Here is a 21,762-nt window from a genome sequence, read left to right as displayed (position 1 = left end):
CTCCAGCTTTTCTTTCTAGAGAGGAGCACATTCCTGTCCCTATGTGACCACTCGGTGCTGTAGAATGGAGAACTGGGCCTGTCGGCTGTAAAATGTGTTGGCTGCAGGATGCCCTGTAAAGATCCTTCCTAGCTGGAATCTTTTACATAGGAGCCACTTGTATCCCAACGCTGCATGTGCCCTTCCTGCCTTGATAAATCTGCTTCTGAATTCGTGGGGTGGGTTGTTTTGTTTTGTTTTTAATCCAGCTGAAGGAAAACAAATTTGCAAAGCGATTTGCCTGGCCTGGGCTCTGAGCCGGGCCAGATTCCTCGTGTGAAGTCCCACAGCACAAACATTGTTGGGACAAAGTATTTAAGGAGCTGAGAACATCACCCAGGGCTGGAACGGAGCTGCTGCCGGGAGCCACCTTAAAAACTGCTCGCCCCTGTCGCACTGCCTGAATGGCAATCGTGAGTGGCATGAGGTCTGTGTTCTGAAGTCAAGTGGAAAGTGGAGAATATCCCATTGATCACCAGACTTCAGAGCTGCCGGGGCAACAGTCTGTGCCTTTCCCCTCCAGCTGAGGAAGAGAAGGGTGGGATCCTCTCTGGGGCATATTTATTATCCCCCCAAAAATCAACTCCCCCCCGCAAATCACCTGCCACGACTCTGTGCTTTGGAAGATGCTTCTCGTTTTATTCCTCCTGCAGGGTTTTTCCCATGAACTGGCTGCAAATCATAGTAAGTTGCATTGCTTATAAAGACGTGGATGTCGGGCTCAGCTCAGCCTTGCCACAGCTCTGGGTGCTACTGGCTGGCTCTGGGTGCTACTGCGGAGGGTGTGTGTGTGTGGGGGGGGGGGGCTGGATTTTTTTTTTGGAACCCCCAAAGAGTGTAGCACTGGGTTCCTTTCTTGTGTCCACAATGGAGCTACTGTTCCAACTCCCATGGGCCACTCAGCCTTTTCTTTTGTCTGCTTTAGAAACCATTTTCCTAAACAAATGGCACATCAAATGTGTTGTGATGCTTTCCAGCCAGTCACAGACGTGAGCAAACTCCGCTTACAAGTACCCCCGCAGAATTTCTGCAAAGAGCCTGGGTTACTAGTTATTCCCTCCAGGCCTGATCCTGCATCGTCAACATCAGTGGGCGCAGGATCGAGCCCTCCGCTCCCTGCTCCAAAGACATTACACTGGGATCAGGGGTGCTGGAGCAATTTTTATAATGGGGGTGCTGAGACCAAACTGTAAACTCTGGATATAATGGAAACCCCTGCAAGCCAGGGGGTGCGACAGCACCCCTAGTTCCAGCACCTACGCTGGGATCCGATTGAGTTGTGCGCTAAATTGAAGCGAGTAGCCTTCAGAGCAGGGGTTAAAGCCTAGAAGGTGTTGAAAGAAAGTGTTCAACAAGCAGGCTAATCATTGGCATGCCAAAGCTCTCTTTACAGGCAGAATTTGAGGCCTCCCCTTAATCCTAATGCATTTCGCAGGGGCATTTCTTCCGAGGTTATTTATTGCGGATTTCTTCTCTGGCTGTCGACAGCTCTGAATCTCCTTCAATATTTGTGCCTGATTCCCGTTGACTTACATGGAGCCCATTGATTGATCCCTGCTGATTGTGCTTTAAAAATATAACCCAGACTCCGTGAGCTGTAAAATGCCACCAAAAATGTAAATATCGGCTACATGTTTATATATACACCCCAAAGCCCTTTAGGAAATCGCAGTCCTTATTCCAGCAGACATATCCCCATCAGGATAAGAGCTGAGCATCCTGGACTCAGCACTTTCCAGGATTGGGGCCAGTGGTCGATACCAGGGCCTAAATGTCATGGGGGATGCTGCGTGGGCTTGGGGAGACTGAAGTTCTGCATGATCAAGGGGATGTTCGCTGTAATTAATATGCATCCAGGGCTGTGACTCTTTTTGGTGCCAGTGAGGTTGAGTGTGTACTGTATGTGTAATTCACCTGGATTTATGGGCGTTCGGGGGCTGCTCTTTGATGTTTGAAATGGTGGAGAATTTAGAAAACTGACCCTAAAGGGAAGCTGTGTGAATCCAAAATTGCCGTGATATGGGCTCCCCAATTCACCTTTCAATCTGCAATCTGGATTATTCATTTATTTAGCAAAGCGGGCCATAAACGGTAACATCGAACACTGTGCAGCTGTCCTGACTCAGGCAAAGCTCAGTGGGCTGCATAAAGATTTTAAGATATTATTTAAAAATATAAGGCCGTTGGGGGTGTCAATGCTGAAATCTCTTTGTATCTCAAATGAGATACAATCTCTTTGTATCTCATTTGGATCCTGAGGATTTTTCTCTGCTGGGTGGAGCTAACCCTGTGATTATAGCATGGCAAGTAGAAGTGATAAGTCGGGTAGATGAATTCTATTCCTTGATCACCAGTGATCAGTAGCTAAAACGGTGCCAGGGCAGATGCAGCAAGTGGGCAGAATAGTAGGCTTTCTGAAAACAGGTAATAAGGACTGCTGGACAGAAAATGCTTGGGATTTTTCCATGGAAAATTTTGATTTTTAGTTGAAAAATTTCAGCTGAAAATTGCCTCAAAAGTAAGTGTGTGTGTGTGTGGGGGGGGGAACGCTGAGAAAAAAACCAACCTATTGGGTTTTGGCCAAATATTTTCAGTTTTCCAAAGAAAAATAAAAAAATGTCAAGGGAAAGCAGACACGCTCTACAATCATTTTCATTTACTCAAACTCCAATTTTCAGCCAGACCTTTAAATAAACCTGATTTTAGCACGAAAAGTAACTCGCCGAGTCCCAGAGGATGGGAGTGTTCCCAGCGACTGTGTCCTGTGACTCTCTGTTTTTCATTTGCACGGTTCCAAAATTTGCTGCAAGCCAATGGAAAGATTTCCATGGGCTTTGGATCAGGCGCCAAACCTGTCTCATTAGCCCAAGCCTGGGAGCAGACTGGGAACCCCTTTCCCTAATGGCCTGACTATGATTCTAAGCCTTGGGAGTGTTGGGTTTGTGCAGTGAAACGCTCCTGACAGGTCTGTAGCAAAATAGTAATAAGGCAAATAAATGTCACATAGAGAGCCACATAGGGCCCGATCCTGCTCTCACTGACATTACAGGCAAAACACCTAACAGAGCGGAGATGTATCATTTGTTTCATTTGACTGCTTTAAAACTTAGGCCAGGTTCTGCTCTAAATTACCCCGGTTTGAATCTGGAGTTACTCCCATCTTCAGTAGCATCACTCTGGATTTACACCCAGGTAAACAGGAGCCGAATTTAACCCATCATGCACAAAAGGAGACGCACCAAACAAAAGTAATAGGCTTGCGAAGCGTTCCCACCTCTAGTCCCAGAGCTGGGCTCTGCAAACAAGCCGCTCTAACAGCTGAGCACTGCTTGAGATGCACATGGACATCAGCTCTGCACCGTCACGGCTGGGCCTGAAAGGGCTGCAACCCGCTAATTTCTGCAAAGAAATGTCAGCTCATCAGCTCACATGCTAGTACCAGGCCAGCCGGCGCCCCTCTTATTTGAACCAAATGCTCCCTTACCCCGCAAGCGAGCCCACTGAAATCAGCCAGGCTGCTTGGGGTGTAAGGCAGTAGGCAATGCTAGTCACGATGGAAGAAGGAGAGGTGATTGCACTGCTTTACGCCGCCCTGGTGAGACCGATGCTGGAACGCTGCGGCCAGCTCTGGGGTCTGCACTTAGAAAGGATGTTGAAACACTGGAGGAGGGGCAGAGAAGAGCCACACACAAAAAAATTTGAGGGCTGGAAAAAAATGTCTGACAGCGAGAGACTTCAGCAGCTCAATCTGTTGAGTGTACCAGAAAGAAAATCAAGAGGTGCCTTGATTACAGTGTATAAGTACTTTCATGGGGAGAAAACACTGGATACTCTTAATGTAGCTGAGAAGCGCAGCCCAAGAACCAGTGGCTGGGAGCTGAAGTCAGACCAATTCCAATTCAGAGCAGGGCAGACTTATTTTTTTACCAGAGAGGGGGATTAACCAGTGGAACAAATCGCCCAGGGAAGTGGGGGATTCTCCAGGTCTTGAGGTCTTTATAGCACAACTGGAGGCCTCTCTGGAAGACCTTGAGTCAAACACAAGTTACTGGGAGAACTGGGAGGAGTTCTCCGGCCTGGCTTACACAGGAGGTCAGACCAGATGATCTAATGGGCCCTTCTGCCTTCACAGTTTCTGACTCTGATCCTTATAATTTACGTGGGTATTTCTGGGGGAGGCCTCTGTCTGGGAGGTGAAGATTCACCCCAACGAGAAGACATGCGTGTGGTTTGACTGGGAGGCAAAGGGGCCCAGCTGTCCCTGGTTAGCATTAAGAGAGGATTAGGAATTGAATCAGCCCCATAAAGTTTGTTTCCAACAGCGGCCAGTACAAGCAGCTTAGAGAGTGTAGTGCAGGCGCTGAGCCCGGTTCTCCATTGCCCTGCCCCTCACATTGGCCTTTGCACCAGTGCAAAGTGCTACTGAATTAGAATGAGCAGCTGGGGGCTGCTGGCAGAGACTGCCTCAAGGTGCAGGGCAGGCAGAGAATAGGTCCCTTTGAATCTTTGGCCCTGGGGTGGAAAAGCACAAAGGAGCCCATGGTTCTTTCTGCCCCCAAGTGTCTCTTTAAATGTGTTTGCCAAGCTGGGGGGGTTAATTTTAGCTCAGGTCAGGGAGGCCTCAGTGGAGCTCAAGTCTCTGCCACCGAGACCGGCTGCCTTTTTAACAGAGAGCTGCTAATCTCGGCCCGGCCCAGCCTCGGCTTCAGTTTCTCCTTTTCTGCCCATGTCCTTTCGTTTGGACGCAAGAGTTTTAGGGGTAGTGGGAGAAAGCGGCGCAGAGATGGGACTGAAGGCAAGTGCAAGCCCCTGGTGAGTGTGTCTTACGAGAGCCCGATCTGTGACCAAGCCCCAGAGGACAGGACTCGGTTATTGCCCCAGCTAGGAAAGGTTGGGGATTTGCACTCATGCTTTTAGCTCCAGAGGTGCCCCGTTCCATAGGCGCCGACTTCCCCTCTGCCCAGTGAGTGCTCGACCCCCCTCCCGCCCCTGGTCCTGGCCCTGCACCACCCTCACACTGCCCCATTCCACCCCTTCTTCAAAGTCCCCACCCCCTTCCCGCCCCCATTCCAACTTCTTTCCCCAAGTCCCTGCCCTTGCCCTGCCTCTTCTTAGCCTCCTCTCCTGAGTGCACCATGTCCCCGCTCCTCCCCCTCCCTCCTGGAAAGTCCTAAGTGCCGCCAAAGAGCTGTTAGGTGGCAGGGGGTGGGAAGCGCTGGGAGGGGGATGCGGCGCTACAGGGGGGAAGGAGGCGAGGATGGGGGGAGCTTGGCTGCCGGTGGGTGCGGAGCACCTGCTAATTTTTCCCCGTGGGTGCTCCAGCCCACGGAGTCGCTGCCTGTGCCCCTTTCGATCCCCGGCGCGTTGGCCAAAAAGAGCAGCCGTCACAGCAGCAGGGCCGAACGTGCTAGCCAGGGTTTGACTGTTTGCTCATCCTGCACCGGGAGCAGGGTGACCTCTTCCCAGCCTGCTGTTAGAGGAGCAGTTCAGCAAGGCAGGGCACTTCAAAGAGAAGAGGACAAAAAAACCTGAACAACAATAGGGTCTGGTCCATCGCCCCACTGAAAGCCACTCTCTTTTGATGTCAATGGACGTTGGCTCAACACGTTTGATCCCAAAGCTCTTTGGGGGAATTATTTCCCAACACGGAAAGGCAGCCACTTCTGGGGTGGAACCTGGCAGCTCTTTAACAGCCGCATGAAATCTCATTCAGGAGAGGGAGTGAAGGAGGATACTGACTGAGACCGCAAGGGTGGCAGGATGTAAGGGCAAGGGGTTGGATTTGTCGTGGACCCTGGGGGAAATGCTTGGGGGTCTTTAAGGCTTACAGGTGGGAGGGGATATTGAGGCAGACTCAGTGTTAGTTATGCTGACTAAGCGCTTTGTTTGCTTGCTTTGCAGGTTCCCACTGGACATATAGCGGTAAGGCTGGAAGAGGATTTTATTCTGGGCTTTCTCCCATTCAGTTCCTGCTCTCCCAGGCCCCGGTTCCCTGCTGCTAGCTCAGCGGGGCAGGATGCAATGCCTTCCTGCCAACACCATGCCCACGCTGGCTAGCAGGTGGCAATGGACGGTGATTGATGTTACCCCTCCTACTGGGGGCTGAGTGCACTATTTGTGCAGCAGCTCCAGCTGCTGCCAGCCTGGCAGAGAGCTGGGGGTCTCCCCACAGACGCCGCCTGCTCGTGAGATGCTCAGACCAAGGAGGCCTGGCCATTCAGGGGGCACTGCAGAGCGGCTCTTGGCCTGTCCCTGGTCTTTTCCAGCCAAGGAGCTTCGAGTGCTTTGCAAAGCCTCAGTGATTAAACCCAGCACCCCATGCAGGGGGGACACATTACTCCCATTTACACAGGGGGAAAGGGAATGACAGTGGTAGACCAAGGAATAGAACCCAGAGATCCTTGCTCCCAGCCTTTTCCTCTAACCACTGTACACCACTTTCTTCCAGAGCAGAGACTAGAGCTCAGGAATCCTGGCTCACTGTCTTGTGCTCTAACCACTAGACCCCACCCCCCTTCCACAGCTGAGAAAAGAACTCAGGAGTCCTGGCTCCTAGATCCTGCTCTAATCAATAGGCCTCACCATTTCCCAGACCCAGGAACAGAACTCAGCGGTCTGATTTCTACTGGCCTCTGTGAGTGTTACTCATGTCCTGCAGAGGGAGAACTGGCCTCCTGGGTTCTGTCCCCAGTTCTGAGAGGACAATGTGGTCTAGTGGTTAGAGCAGGGTGGCTGGGAGTCAGGATTCCTTGGTTTTTTTCTCAGCATTGGGAAGGGGAGGGTTGGAGCAGGGAGGCCTGGGGCTTCAGGACTCCCAGGTTCTGTCCCCAGCACTGGGAGGACAATATGGTCTAGTGGTTAGAGCAGGTGCACAGTGACTCAGAACTCCTGGACTCTATCCCAGGCTTTAGAAAGGAGTATGGCATAGTTACAGCAGGGGAGTGATTCATCTCTTCCACAGCAGGACAGGTTTCCAGGGGTCCTGACTCCTAGTCCCCTGCTCTAACCACTGCACCCCAAACCCCAGTCTTTACCCCTTGGCCCCTGGCTTTGCGGGAGTGTTGGGCCTCCTGGATTCTCCCCCAACTAGTTCCCATGCTAGAATGGCCCCATTGTGTTCCCCGGGGCCCTTATGTAACAATGCTAGATCCACCATCCAGATCGCCAGCTAACTGCCTGCAAGCCTAACAAATCCAGTTAGCACAGAGGCAGCGCATATCTGAAAGTGCAATCCAGCACCAGCTGGGCACGGCTGATACCACTGCACGGGGGTCAGATGTAATCCTCACCTAAGCTCGGGCCCTGAAAGCACAGCATTGTGCAGGAACTTGGAAAGGCCAGCAGCGGGAACTCATTTGAACCTGCACTCAGAGGCCTGCCTGTTACCCGGCGCTGGGGGGAGGTAGGGAGGGGACTTTGGCTGAGCAGACAAACCCATTTGCCCCAGCAGACCCAAGCCACATATGAGACGCCTGTGCGTTTTTTACGTGGCAGACATGGATGTCGGGCGCCCTAGGCCCAGAGGCTTCTGGGAGCTCCTAGCAACTGCCAGACGGGGCACCGAGAATGCCTGTATTTTGTGGGTATATCTGATCTGGAGGATCTTTGTTTTCTGGGTAACTTCAGGTCCGGGGCCAGTGGAAGAACAATGGCACAGTGGCAGGAAAAGCAAACAGCTTTATCTGTGCTTCTCCGGTTGGAAAATGTTTCCAGCAAACTAATTACCATAGCAGAGATTACATTCAGATGCAAATAACTGCGGGGCTCTGGCCTCCCTTCCCAAGCTGGGTCCTTCATACAAAAGCCTCCTCATTCAGCCAGCGTTGGAGAAAACCCGATTTGCCTTGTAGTGGCCTTGGCGAGGCAGAGTCGCCTTTTAAAAGCGGCATAATTAGGCTGGTTCCAGCCCTGCCAGATAGGGACACTCACGGGAAAAGTGAAACAGGCATAGCCTAGACAGTGACGTGCGTTATTATAACCACTTATTCACGGTTATTTTGATTTCCGGCATTTTCCTGAACAGAAAGAGAACCTCTAACAAGGGCTCTCGCGTCCAGCTCCTCAAAGGTCTTTAGGCGCCTAATTCCCCTGGTAGATAGCTGAGTCCAGGTAACTTTGCCACACAGGCCGGAATTTGTAAGTGCTCAGCACCCATAATTAGACCAGATTTTCCTAAGTGATCAGGGTGCTTATCAGCTGTTGAGGTCTTTAAAAACCCAGCTGGGCATATCACGGTGGGAGCTGAAAGCTTCTGGAAATCCGTCTCCAATGGAGGGTGCTGAGCAGTTCTGAAATTCTGCTCCGGAACTCCTAGGAAAATCTGGCCCGTCGGGAAAAACGCAGCCATACAAAGCTGATTATTGTGACTGATGCAGCCACTAGAAATGGTCTTGGTGCCAAACCAAAGAGAGGCACCAAAGAGTTTCACATCTAAATCCAAACTGCCTCTAGAAACCCTGGCTAGAGCTTGTCTCTACTGAGGGTTTTATCTGTCTCCTGTCTGAGCACCTGCCAAGCATTTATAGATTGATCCTCATGGCACCCCCCTTTGGAAAGCATCATTCTCCCCATGTTACGCTCTGTGGCAGCCAGGACTGAACCCAGCCTTTGGGCTTGGCTATACTTACAAATTTGCAGCACTGCAGCAGGGTGTGAAAACACACCCTCTGCAGCGCTGCATGTGCTGGCCGCTAAGCGCCCAGTGTCAGCAAAGCCCAGCGCTGGCGCTGCTCGCGCGCTGTAGCGCTGTCCCACAGGGGGGGGAGAGGGAGCTGGACGCTGAGGGGCTTTTCTCCCTTTTGCGGCGCGCGACGCTTTTGCGCGCTGCGCGCAGCGCTTTGAAATGCAAGTGTAGCCACAGCCTTTCTCCTGACATAGGACTGGTCCTTGCACAAGTGAAGTGAGGCATAGCTGTAAAAAGCTTGGTGCTATACAGGGGAGATTGCGTGATCCAGTGGTTACGGCAGGAAAATGGGAGCCAGGACTCCTGGCTTCAAGGCCCAGCTCAGGGGCGGTGGTGGGAAAGGGATCTGGTGATTACAGTAGGGGACTGGGCGTCAGGACTGCTGGGGTGTCCAACTTACTGCTGCTGCGTGACCCAAGGGGCAAGTCACGTCGTCCCCTCTCCGTGCCCTCGTTCTTCCCCCATGGAACAGGGATTGTCCCTTCCAGCTGCAGCTCCTGGGGGGCTTTGAGATCCCTAGCCGGGAGGCGCTGGTGAAATGCTGAGCATTGTCATGGCCACAGCTATGTGTGGCGCATTGTACTGAGGGCGGGGGTGTGAAATCGCACTGCCGGGGCCAGAACTGGCCCCCACAAAAATCGAGCTGGCAGAGACACCTCCCCGCCCCCTCCCCAAGGGGCTTGACCCTCTCCCCCTGCACTTTCTTTTTTCAGGCCGCCACGGCCAGACACACTGGTCAAATGACTACCCAGACTGCGGGGGGCAGGCCCAGTCCCCCATTGATATCGAGACCAAGTCTGTGCAGCACGACCCGGCCCTGCCGCCTATTGAGCCCCAGGGATACCGGAGCCCTGGGAACGGGACCTTCACCCTCCGCAACAACGGGCACACCGGTGAGGCTGCAGTCGGGGTGGGGCGGGCGTTACCCCAGGAATGGAGGAGCACCTCCAGGTGGGCTGGGACTAGGGTGACCAGATGTCCCGATTTTATAGGGACAGTCCCGATTTTTGGGTCTTTTTCTTATATAGGCTCCTATTACCCCCCCACCCTGTGTCCCGATTTTTCACACTTGCTGTCTGGTCACCCTAGCTGGGACCCTCCTGTTTCGATCTAGGAGCCTTGAGAGCACTGTCCGTGCCTTCTCCGTGCCCCTTCGCAAAATCTCACCGCTCAGAGCAACAGTCTCCTCCGTCGCACCCCCAGGCCTGCCTTTTCCATCCCCCTCCCCGCTGCTGGCTCGAGAGCCCCCTCCTCTGCTGTTCCCCTGCTGCGGCAGCCTCTCCGTATCCCCCTCTCTCGGCAGCTACTCATCCAGTTAAACCTCACTAGGAAATGCAGGCAGTGCCCCACTGCTGACTCTGACCCCCCAGCTTCCTGCATGGCACCGGGAAGCTGCCCCATTGCTATGGCACCGCAGACTGGTCAGCCATTGCCCCGTTGCTATGGCACCGCAGACTGGTCAGCCATTGCCCTGTTGCTATGGCACCGGGTGGGGAGCTGCCAACGATTGCCCCGTTGCTATGGCACCGCAGACTGGTCAGCCATTGCCCCGTTGCTATGGCACCGCAGACTGGTCAGCCATTGCCCCGTTGCTATGGCACCGGGTGGGGAGCTGCCAATGATTGCCCTGTTGCTATGGCACCACAGACTGGTCAGCCATTGCCTCGTTGCTATGGCACCGCAGACTGGTCAGCCATTGCCCCGTTGCTATGGCACCGCAGACTGGTCAGCCATTGCCCTGTTGATATGGAACCGCAGACTGGTCAGCCATTGCGTCATTGCTATGGCACCGGGTGGGGAGCTGCCAACGATTGCCCCATTGCTTTGGCACCGCACCCTGCGTTTGTGTGTGCGTAGGGAGGTGTGCTGGGGCATAGCAGTGCAGGGGGTCAGGGAGGGTGGAAGGGGTGTCACAGCATTGCCAGCACTTGTACCTGTCTGGCAAGTATTGTGATATTTAGCATTGGAGGCAGGGTGAGACGCGAAACTCTCAGCTTTGGAGAATAGTTTCTAGCCCACCTTGTTCTGGAGAACAGCTTGAAAACCTGACCCGAGTGCTCCCAGGGACCAGAAGGCAGGAAAAGACCCTGCCCCTGATTCTTTGGGTCACATCTCTTGCTGTTGTGGGGCCGGCTTCAGCACTCTGAGGCCAGGACGAGTCCTGTTTGAACGCTGGGGGCTGGTGATGCGAGATGCATGAGGGGGGCCTCTCCTGCACCTTCTGGCTCCTTGCCCAGATCCCCATGAGGGACGCCTTTCCCTGCACCGCACCTTCTAGCGTTCCCAGTGGGAGGCAGACGGCCCAGCAAGGCCTCATCTCTGTTACGCCCGGGCCTGAGCCTCCCAGCAGGCATCAGCAGCAAGGGCCCTACTAGGATGTATGGGGTTGGGAGACTCCTTGCTGTGTACTAACACCCCCTTGGCATATGTCCCCGCAGTGGTGATGTCCCTGCCCCCATCCATGTTCCTCAGGGGGCTTCCGCAGACCTACGCAGCTGTCCAGCTGCACTTCCACTGGGGCAGCAGGGAGCAGGAGGAAGGATCGGAGCATCAGGTGAACGGGGAGGGTTTCCCTGCTGAGGTGAGTGTGCTCCTGCCCCAGGGTTGGGGGCCAGAGGGCAGTTTTCTCATTGCCCTGGAAACCGCCAGCACCTTATCCTCTCCCTTCTTAGCCAGACCAGCCGGGCAATTGGGGCCAAAGCTACCCTGGGTGCAGCTCCACTGAAATCTATGGGGTTACCGGGACCCATCCTCCCCCCAGGCCACGAGACCTCCCCTAAAGCCAAAGGGTTTTAATTGGGGATGGAGGAGGAACCAGTTACTCCCTCCGTGCTGGTACCATCTGGTGGATAATCCGCCCCGCCAGGTCTCCAGTTGGAGCTGTGGCAGGGGAGATTGTACCTGGAAATGCCGCACTGGGGCTGGGGGATTAGAGGGGCTGGTGGAGGTGAGGGGGGATTAGGAGGAGAAGAAAGGTCCTGTTATACCCCCTGGAAGCCACCAGTGCTCAGCACTAAACTGCTTAACGCTTGTGAGAGAGTCTGACGCAACGCGAGTCTGAATCCAGCCTCCAATACGATCAGTCCTGGTGGGGCTAGCACAGTGCATTTACCCCCGCTCCCCCCTACCCTCCTCTCCCTGGGAGGGTTTGCATCTCAGTCCATGCTCGTGTGGGGATCAGGCCAGCACGTGTCTTAGCAATCAATGCAGCCACCCAGGGGTGGGGTCAGTCCTGCGCTGGGGCCCCAAGGTCACCGATTCAGATCCAGCCCCGTGACAGAGAACAGCGCTGCGAGGGCCCCGATCCTGCAGCTGTTCCTCACCCGGCTGGGTCCTGAGTCCCAGGAAGGGAAAGTGTGAGCAAGGCCTTTCTGGCTCAGGAGCTGGCGGAGCGCTGATGGCTCCTGCAGCGGAAGGTGTCCCCTCTCGGGATCAGGCCTGTTGGGGCTGGCAGGTTTGCAGAGAGCAGCACGGGCCTGAGAGAAGCGGGATTGGGAGTGAAAGGTCTGCTGTAGAAAAGGGAAGGAGGAGGCTGACTAGCAGGCTAGGCCTGAAAAGGTGGGTTGTAAAACCCAGTAGCCATTTCCCGCTGGCCCTGACTTGCCAAAGGGCAGCGTGGTCCAGTGGGCAGAACACTGGGGAGCCCTGGATTGTATTCCCAGATCTGCCACTGAGCCCTCCGGGGCGACCGTAGGCCTGCGCCTCTGTTCAGCCCGTGAGCGGATGGTGCGTGGATACTTTCACTAATGGCTGTGAGAAGGAAGGGGCCCCCGAGAGACTGTGCCTTTAAGAGACTGCCCCCCCTCTCCCTGCAGCTGCACATTGTGCATTACAACTCGGAGAGCTACGCCAACGTCACCGAGGCCAAGCAGCAGGCGGACGGCCTGGCCGTGCTGGGCATCCTCATCGAGGTGAGCGCCCTGCCCGTGACCCACTGAGGCGGGGCAGCCCTGGTGGGTCCTACAATGCAGCCAGCCTGGGGGGAAGGCGGTAAAGCTTGTGCAGGAGACAGCCAAGCTTTCTCAGGGGCTGGTCCCCTGGAGACTACGGACCATCACCAACTTCCCCTGCTCCAAGTGCAAGGTGCGCTCCTCCTACCTGATGTACTGTAGGCACCCAGCAGCCAGCGCTGGCCATTTAAAACAGCAACCCTACCAAATCAAACCATTCCACTGCACATACCCCTCTTCCCCTGGACAGAGCGTGTGAGAGAAAGAACCCCAGGGGACAGATGTGAGTCACGTGGCTCAGTGCAGGACTGGACGGTGCTCAGAGACTGCCGTGCCGAGGGGGTTCTAAGACCCCACATAGAACAGAACGGGGTAGGCCCCCACTCAACCAGCCATATAAGTGGGCCATCCAGCCTTGGCGTCTATTGTGAGCTTCCCCCAGGAGCCCAGTGCTAACCCACAGCCTCTTGTTCTCCATTCCCTCCATCAGGTTGGTGACGTGGCCAACCCTGCCTATGACAACATCTTCAATCAGCTGAAGAACATCCAGTATGCAGGTGAGGCCATCAGTTCCCAGGTGAGGTGTGGGGCCTGGCTGTGGTACAGAAAGAGGAATTGTTTGGGGGGCCGGGGGTGAAGCTAAGAGGATGGGATGAGACTGAGCAGAGGACAGGACAGGGTAAATGTCAGGGCACATTTCCTAGCAGTGAGAGTCATTAGATCCTGGCACAGACTCCTAGATTTTATGACCAGAAGGGTCCATGAGACCATCCAGGCTGAGTTCCTGTATCACACAGCCCAGAGAATCTCCCCCCTGTTATCCCTGATATTGGGCTAAACACACTTCTGGTCTGCTGCAGAGGAGCAATTAGTCTTCAGCTGCAGCATAGAGATGGAGAATTCCCCGCTTCCCTGGGCAGTTTGTTCCAACAGTTAACCACCCGCACTAGTAAAGATTTGTGCCTTATTTCGGCTTTGAATTTGTCCGGCATCAGTTTCCAGCCAAGGATGCCTTTCTCTGCTAGATTAAAGAGCCCTCTGGTGCCTGGTATTTTCTCCCCACAGAGGCACCTGTAACTTTGTAAGTCATAATAATTCACCTCTCCAGCTTGTTTTTGACAAGCAGATAGCCTCCCCTGGGACAGGGCGTGAGATCCGTGGGACGAGAGCTGGGTGCCCAACTCCTCTAGGCACCTTTGATAATGCCAGCCCTGGGCTTTCGGCTAAACCGGACAGAGTCCCAGAGCCCAAACTGTGAGGCAGGGTAACTCGCTGCCAGCGCATCCCCTCGCAGGTGGGCATGGCATAGCAGAGTCTTTTCCTCTGGCGTCTCCAGCTGATACCACCCCAGCCCTGCAGTGGCCACCATCTCCTGACTCGGCCCTCTGGCCTGGTCGCACATGGTCCCAGCCTTTCCAGGGTGAGCTGATTCACCGTACAGATAGTCCAGCTGCTGTGTGTTGGGTCTTCAGACTTAACAGTCCTTTGCGCCCCTTCCCACCAGTGCCTCCATGCCATCTCCCTTGGAAACCCAGGCCCTCCTCCTCCACCCGGTTCCCTTCCAGCCCAGGGACCCTGTAATAAATAGCTACGGTCTGTCTGCTCAGACCCTTGGCTTCCTCCCTGGCCTACGTCCTGGCCCAGCCTGCCTCTCGGCCTTTCCCCCAGCCTCTCTCCGGGCACGCCCCTCCGTAGACCCCAACAGGAAAACGCTGCCGTCACCAGGAACAAAGCACACTGGCAGTCCCGTGCCAGGCCTACCTGCCCAAGGAAGGCCCTGCTGGTGTCTAGCAACCTCTGAGTAGCTCCAGGTCTTCTTTCAAGGGGCGAGTGCAAGAGATGCTGCTCCAGTCAGCCATTCCTGGGCTGGCTTTTTCCTCTTCCAACCCCTCCCTCCAGGCTTGACGCCTCGCCCAGATGTAACAGGTGCGGCTGACTAAGCTCACAGTCTCTCGTTAACCCTTTCCCAGCCAGCGTGGGGGTCTGTATATCCCCATCGGGAACAATCCAACAAGCCTACACAGGACGTTCTCTGCACTGAAACGTGGCTGCTGCTTTAACCAGCTGCCCGGCTCTAAGGGTAATACCCTGAGTCTAGGAGTGGGTCTAGACCAGAGTCCCCAACCTGCGGCACGCGTGCCAAAGGTGGCACAGAAGCCAATTTTTTACTGGCATGCTGCTGCCAGCCGGGGCCCCGGCTGCTGCCCCCACTCAGCCCACTGCCGGTCTGGGTGAACGGAACCCCAGGCTGGCAGTGGGCTGAGTGGGGCCGGTGGCCAGAGGCCGGGACCCTGGCCGGCAGGAGACGGCGAATGGACCCTCACCCCGCCACCAGTCTCGGGTTCTGTCTGCAGGTTTAGTGTGTTAAATTTTCCCCCATAGGAATGTGCTGCTTGCGGAGCACCAGGACTGGCAGCCCTAAGTAGCACATTCCTACGGGGAGAAATTTAATGCACTACACCCGGGTAGGGAAGGCTGTGCCTCCCCAAACAGCCCGCCCCCTCCCATTTCCCACCCCCTGACTGCCCCCCTCATAACCCCTCCCCCATCCAACCCCCGCTCCTTGTCCCCTGACCGCCCCTCCCGGGACCCCGGACTGCCCTCCTCAGAACCCCCTGCTCCTTGGCTTCTGACCGCCTCCCGGGACCCCCACCTCTATCTGCCCCCGGGATCCCACCCCCAATCCAAGCCCCCTTGCTCCCTGTCCCCTCACTGCCCCGACCCCTATCCACACCCCCGACAGGCCCCCCGGGAATCCCACCTCTATCCAACCACCCCTGTTCCCCGTCCGCTTACCATGCCACTCCGGCCTGGCAACAGTAAGTAGTACACCATAAGTAGCACATTCTTGTGGGGAGCAATTTAATACACTACAGCCGGCCCCGCTCAGCCCACAGACGGTCTGGAGCTCTCAAAGTCTGTTCTCGCACCCCTTTCAAAAATTACACCACAATCAGCTTAAAACCTTGAAAACTTTGTATATTACAGCAATCGTTAAAAAATCTATAATGTTAATAAATACATAGGCTTGATGAAACAAAGTAGTTGTACTCACATGCCTGTGCTTAATTTGTGTTTTCGATGATTTACCGTCTAAAAAAATCTCGCATGTCTCGCCCCCCGAAAAAGGGCATCTCGCTCCCCCAGGGGGGCGCGTGCACCCCAGGTTAGGAACCACTGCACTAAACTGACAAGATCTGCGTTTTAATTTAATTTTAAATGAAGCTTCTTAACCATTTTAAAAACCTTGTTTACAGACAACAATAGTTTAGTTCTGAAAGGTTGCCGACCCCTGCGCTAGACCCAGCGCCAGGCTACTGCTGCAGAGAAGGAGCTCTGGCCGAAAGCAGCATGTGCAATTGGGTGGGATTTAACGCCCCTCGTTATTCGCTCTGCACGCTGGGCGGGGTTCTGATCAGGGGATGGACGGTGAGCACCGGGATCTGCATCCTAGGCACGCACTCAGGAAGCGGATGTGACCCCTTGGGACTTTGGTGGCCAGAAGAGACCCCACCATTGTGTGGCCATTGGCACCTGTGCCAAGTGGGTGCAGGGGAGGGGGGAGAGCAGAGAACAAAGCTCCAAATGTTGGCTCCTGACCGGCTGAAACGTGTGTGAGAGCAACTGCAGACAGCAGCTGATTGCCCAGGGCCCATTCGTGGCCAGACCCAAGGGGCTCCCTACTTCACCTCGGCTCCTCTGCAAAAAGTCCGACTGGCTCGGTGGACGCGAATGTGTGTCCCTAACACTGCCCCCTCCGACACCCCCTGCAGGTCAGAAAGTCTCCATCCCGCCCTTTGACGTTCATGAGCTGCTGCCCAGGGACCTGGGCCACTATTTCCGCTATAACGGCTCCCTGACCACGCCGCCCTGTTCCCAAAACGTGCTCTGGACCATCTTCCACCAGCGGGTGCAGATTTCCAGCTCCCAGGTACTCGCTGGCGTTTGGGCAGGATGACCGTGGGGCTCAGGGGTTCTAAAACAGCTGCCCCGTTAGCATTCAGATTGCCCCAGTGCCATGAGTCACAGACAGCTGGGGCAGGGGGGGAAGGAGGGACACCCCAGGGTCTAGGGCTAAGGGGGTTGGGCTCGTCTCTTCACTGAGCTGTGGAGAGTGTGAAAGGTGGTCCCAGGGCTTGGGGGGCGTCTCACCCTACTGCATGTGGGGAGTCAACCCAGGACTTGGGGGGCATCTCCTCCCCATCCTGTGCGTGTGTGGGGGCACCCCAGGACTTGTGTGTGTGTGTGGGGGGGCCATCTCCTCACAACTCCATTCTCTTCCAGCTGGAGAGGCTGCAGCGGGGGCTGTACTCCACCACAGCTGCGAACTCCTTGCCTGTGCCTCTGGTGGACAATTACCGAGCCCCTCAGCCGCTGAACCAGAGGGTGGTGATCTCCTCCTTCCCCGAGGGTGAGTGCATTGGGCCCAGCTGGCACAGGTGGGGGGTGGCTGCAGGGCCCGGCGAGGGGAGAATAGGGCCCCCCGTTAGATTTCAGCTGGTCTGGGGGATCTGACTCCTGTTTCTCTCCACAGGACGTCACCTTTTCATTAAGCCTTCAGCTTCTACCTACCCCCACAGACCCCAGCCCAATTGCAGCAACCAGTTTATGGAGCGATGCCCCAACCTATATCCAGGTAGAATCCAGCTCCAAACACACAGGGCTCTAACCCCAGAGCCAAAGGGCTGGTGGTAGCATCAGGGCTTTATCTTCCTGGCTAGAGTCGTTCGACCAGACTATGCAACACTGGAGAACACACTAATGGACTGGCTGTGTGGCACCGCTGCCCTCTGCTGGAGAGAATTAGAGTTGCTCACCTGCATGTCATGAGCCCTGTACTGCACACACCAACTGAGGACTCTCCCGTAGAGACAGCAGGGCTGGGCTTTTAGATCAGGAGGGTCTGAGTTCTAGCCCCATGCTGTGGCAGCAGAATGACAACTGGCAGGCGCCAGGAGGCCACGTGTTTGTCAGAATCTACCACAGGGCCCGAGGCTGCCCTGGGCCCACATGGGGCATTAGAGATTGTCAACATCTGCCTCTCTCTTCTCTTGCAGGTCCCTCAGCCTACTCTGCAGGTATGGCCCTCTCTGTTCTGCTAGGAGGGGCCCATGGTGTTATGTTCATGGCAGACGCACAGACACTTTGGATAACACGCAAGACCCCCAAAACAGAGAGAGAGAAAACAGGCTGTTCCTTGAGGCACGACGACCCCTCTCTTTAAGCTGGCTCCATCCTGAAGGGCCCCCTCCCCATACACACCCCTACCCCCCCCCTTTCTTAAAGGGATAGCATGCAATTCCAACACGGTCCTCAGCAGAGCATGTCTGCCACTCATCAGCAATGGGGAACAGTGACTCTCAGGTGGGCAAACGCCTGGGGATCCAGGAAAGAGCAGCTGGGAGCCACTGGAGTCTGCTGTCACCAGGAATGACTGGGATCCTCCCTCCCCGCCGGGTCGCTCCCTTCCCTGCTCGCACTCTTGCCTCAGAGAGCCCCCTCCCCGAGCGCAGCCCTTACCCTCCCCTTTCCTTCCTTGGGCAGGCGAAATCGTTGCCATCGTTTTTGGGACCCTCTTGGGCTGCCTCAGCATCTTTCTCACCATCCACTTTGGGGTGAAGAGAATACGGTGAGTGGAGGGGCCTGAGCCCAGTGATAGCCCTGTCCCGGATTCTGCTGTCTCAGCTCCCCTGCCCCACATGGGGGGGTGGTGTCAGGCTGTGGGGAGGGGAGGGGGCTGGAGCTGACAAAGGGCAGAGACCCTTGAACACCCGTAGCTTCCAGATCCCAGCCAGACTCCAGCAGCCTGTCAGCAGAGCCAGGCAGTGCCTGGCAAAGACCCCAAGCCAGAGCCCCAGCTGGTGTAAATGGGTGCCACTCCATTGGCGCCAATGGGGGCAGATCTCCAGCTGGTGCAAATCAGCTGTAGCGCCACTGGAGCCAATGCAGTGATGCTGATTTACACTAGCGGGGTGTCTGGCACCCTATGTTCCCACGCTGTGCAGACATCCCACGACTCGGAGCCCCTCCCACCCAGCTCCCCAGTTATTAACCAGAGCTGATCGCAGCAAGTGCACAGCCTAGGTGACCAGCTGCAAGAACAGGGTAGCCACAGGTGGAGCGGGCACATAGTCCCTGGGGAACTGGGGTCACGATGGGGGGGTGGCACAGGCACACAGCCCCTATAGGATTTGGGGTTGCTATGGGGGTGGCAAGGGCACACAGCCCCTATAGGATTTGGGGTTGCTATGGGGGTGGCAAGGGCACACAGCCCCTATAGGATTTGGGGTTGCTATGGGGGTGGCAAGGGCACACAGCCCCTATAGGATTTGGGGTTGCTATGGGGGTGGCAAGGGCACACAGCCCTTATAGGATTTGGGGTTGCTATGGGGTGGCAAGGGCACACAGCCCTTATAGGATTTGGGGTTGCTATGGGGTGGCAAGGGCACACAGCCCCTATAGGATTTGGGGTTGCTATGGGGTGGCAAGGGCACACAGCCCCTATAGGATTTGGGGTTGCTATGGGGGTGGCAAGGGCACACAGCCCCTATAGGATTTGGGGTTGCTATGGGGGTGGCAAGGGCACACAGCCCCTATAGGATTTGGGGTTGCTATGGGGGTGGAACGGGCACACAGCCCCTATAGGATTTGGGGGTTACCTTACCATTTCTGCTCGTCTCTTCCTTCTGAGCCAGAATGAAGAGGATCCGGGAGCAAAAGGACGTTGTGTTCAAATCCTCTTCCAGCCGTGCAGTGTCAGGCGACAGCCACCGCCCCTGAACCCCACGACTTGCCCCGACTCCTCTGCCTTGGCCTCCGTGGGGCAGCGACACAGACACCCCAGGGGCTGGCAGGCCTGGAGACGCGCTAGGCAGTCTAGCTGTAGGAGTAATGCCCATGCAGCCCCAGGAGGTTCCCTTCGGGGGTTACCTCCCACCCAGCCTGGGGAGGGCACACAGAGCTGCCCCCCCCGCAGGCACTGGGGCCGTTCCAGCCTGGGGCTGGGAGTGGCTCATAGCCGTTCCCATCGGCTGCCTGCTGGGTGGCGTCTGTGAGACGAGCCAGTGGGTCTCAGCCCAGCCCCCATCACATGAACCCACCAGCAGAGCTGGTACTGCCAGCAGCCCAGGGCTCTGGCATACTAACCCCCCCCACCCCAGTGCACCTCCGCCTCAAGGCCAAGGCCCACAAGCAGGGAAGTGGGAGCCGGGGAGGGGAAGTGTGCTGTGCTGTTTACCTGGGCTGTACCTGCTCTGTGGTTTAATTGGGTGTCAACCCTACATCTCTTGCCTGCAATGAAACCCCCAGGCAGCCTGGCAAAGCAGCAAGGCGGCGTGGGGGCACGGTGCATGACACACTGCTGCGCTCCCTGATGCTGGCGTGTTGCACTGCAGAGCGGGTGTGGTGCATGGCACACGGACGCTGTCTTCCCTGACACTGCAGCGCGCGAATCTAACCTCCCCAGGCTGAGGGGACCCTTCCCTCCGGGCACTGTCTCCCGTGAAGGCCTGGTTGCCATCCTGCAGCGTTGAGGCAGGCTAGACAGCTCCAAGATGCAAGAGTGAATGCAGCAGCCCTCGCCCTGCGCCAGTCCCGTCTATGTCCCTGGGCTGTCGATGCACCGGGGAGAAGTAGCGTCTCTGGTGCTTTGCAGGCTGCTAGCAAACGCAGCAGTTCGGGGCAGGCAGGGTTGTTCCCCCGATGCTGGTCTGGACACAGTGGTTCTAACTGGAAATAAAATGCCTGGCCAAGTCGCTCCAGCTGTTGCTGTCAGACCTTCCCCCTCTCCAAGAAACTAACCCACATCCCAGTGTTCATCCCCTAAAGCTGCAAGGTGCTTAGAGATCCCCAGGGAGGGAGGAGGAATTACTCCCTTTTCAGCAAACGGGGAAGTTTCTCCTCTCCCTGCCCTGGCCTCCCAGCCGCCCCACAGCCAGGCCTGCCTATTTACCCATTGTCCCTAAGTGCTGCCCTGTCCAGCAGCACAGGGTGTTTGGCCAGGGGGTCCTTGCAGCCCCCTTCCCCTGCCTGGGGCACAGCCAACTCTCCATCACCCCCACTCCAGTCCCCTCTGAGGGAGGTTTTTGGGTACAGCTGAGCTGTCGGGTGCAGACCTACAGAGCTCACCCTAGAACGCACAGTCCCGATTTCTCAGAGGGGTCGCTCGCTGAGCTGCTAGGACCCAGCTAAGCCAGGGAAACAGGGTCAGACATTGAGCTAGTTGGAGAAGCTGTGACAAATCATATTGCAGGGGGAGATGCACTTCTATCAAAACCTGAACCCTCTGCAAAATCCGGCCATTCTGCCAGAATTTTGTTTCAGACAAAGCAGGTAGGTAGGACCAACAGTGGTGAAGTGGCCCAGGGTGACATTTTGGGAACGAAACATTTAGTTTTGTTTTGGGAAACAACTTGCCATAGTTTTTTTAAAACGTTGCCTTATATTCTCTAACCCAACACAAAACCAAGAAGTCAAAAATCAAGAGGTTTTGAGCACCAATGTTCCCTGGAGAATTTGGAAGTTTTCAGTTTTTGTTCCAACATGGCGCAAAGCCAGATTTAGAAATCTCAAAAATCCTTTGTGAAATGGAACTTGCACCCACCCCGCAGCGCCAGCTGGAGCCAGGACTGCTTTGCATCTCTCTGGACTTGTCTATACGGTGCATTAACCCACCCCAGCTGGGGTGTAAATTCCAACGTACACCAGCATGTCACACCCTAAACCAGGCCGTTTGGGCCGGGCTGCCGCGCACTAAAAGTTCCCTAGTGCATGTCAAGGTAGGACTGTTTGAAAGGGGACTACATTAGCGCGTTCTAGGGAATGTTTAGTGCATGCCAGCAGGAGCCACACGGGACAAGCTGGTGCGCACTAGAATTTACGCCGCACCTGGTTTCATGAACACACTGTGCAGACGAGCCCTCATTCATTGCCTTGCTGGTTTTCTAGCACCCTCAGTCCCGAGATCTGAACCCCCCTCGACCCTGCCAGCGTGATGAGTCTTTATTTTGGTGACAGGGAAACAGAGGCACGGAAACGTCACCCATTAGTTCTTGCTAACAGCTGCCAACAACCCAGAACACATATTTAGAG

General features: G+C 55.6%; 1 protein-coding gene across 1 annotated transcript; it reads left to right on the top strand.

Annotated features, from left to right (window-relative positions):
* The first annotated feature begins 548 nt into the window (after positions 1 to 548).
* CA14 (carbonic anhydrase 14) lies at positions 549 to 20,487 on the top strand. Its single transcript, XM_039512954.1, has 11 exons — positions 549 to 723; positions 5,941 to 5,961; positions 9,436 to 9,615; positions 11,161 to 11,303; positions 12,538 to 12,633; positions 13,163 to 13,229; positions 16,446 to 16,603; positions 16,957 to 17,083; positions 17,730 to 17,750; positions 18,217 to 18,301; positions 19,368 to 20,487. Exons 1-11 carry the CDS (start codon positions 666 to 668, stop codon positions 19,450 to 19,452), a joined length of 1,041 nt encoding a protein of 346 aa, XP_039368888.1. The 5' UTR covers positions 549 to 665; the 3' UTR covers positions 19,453 to 20,487.
* Positions 20,488 to 21,762: the final 1,275 nt, after the last annotated feature.

The sequence above is a fragment of the Mauremys reevesii genome, linkage group 24 (assembly GCF_016161935.1).
Source record: "Mauremys reevesii isolate NIE-2019 linkage group 24, ASM1616193v1, whole genome shotgun sequence".
Lineage (NCBI taxonomy): Eukaryota > Metazoa > Chordata > Testudines > Geoemydidae > Mauremys > Mauremys reevesii.
The sequence above is the reverse complement of the archived record's forward strand: the minus strand, read 5'-3'. Positions and strand labels throughout refer to the sequence as shown.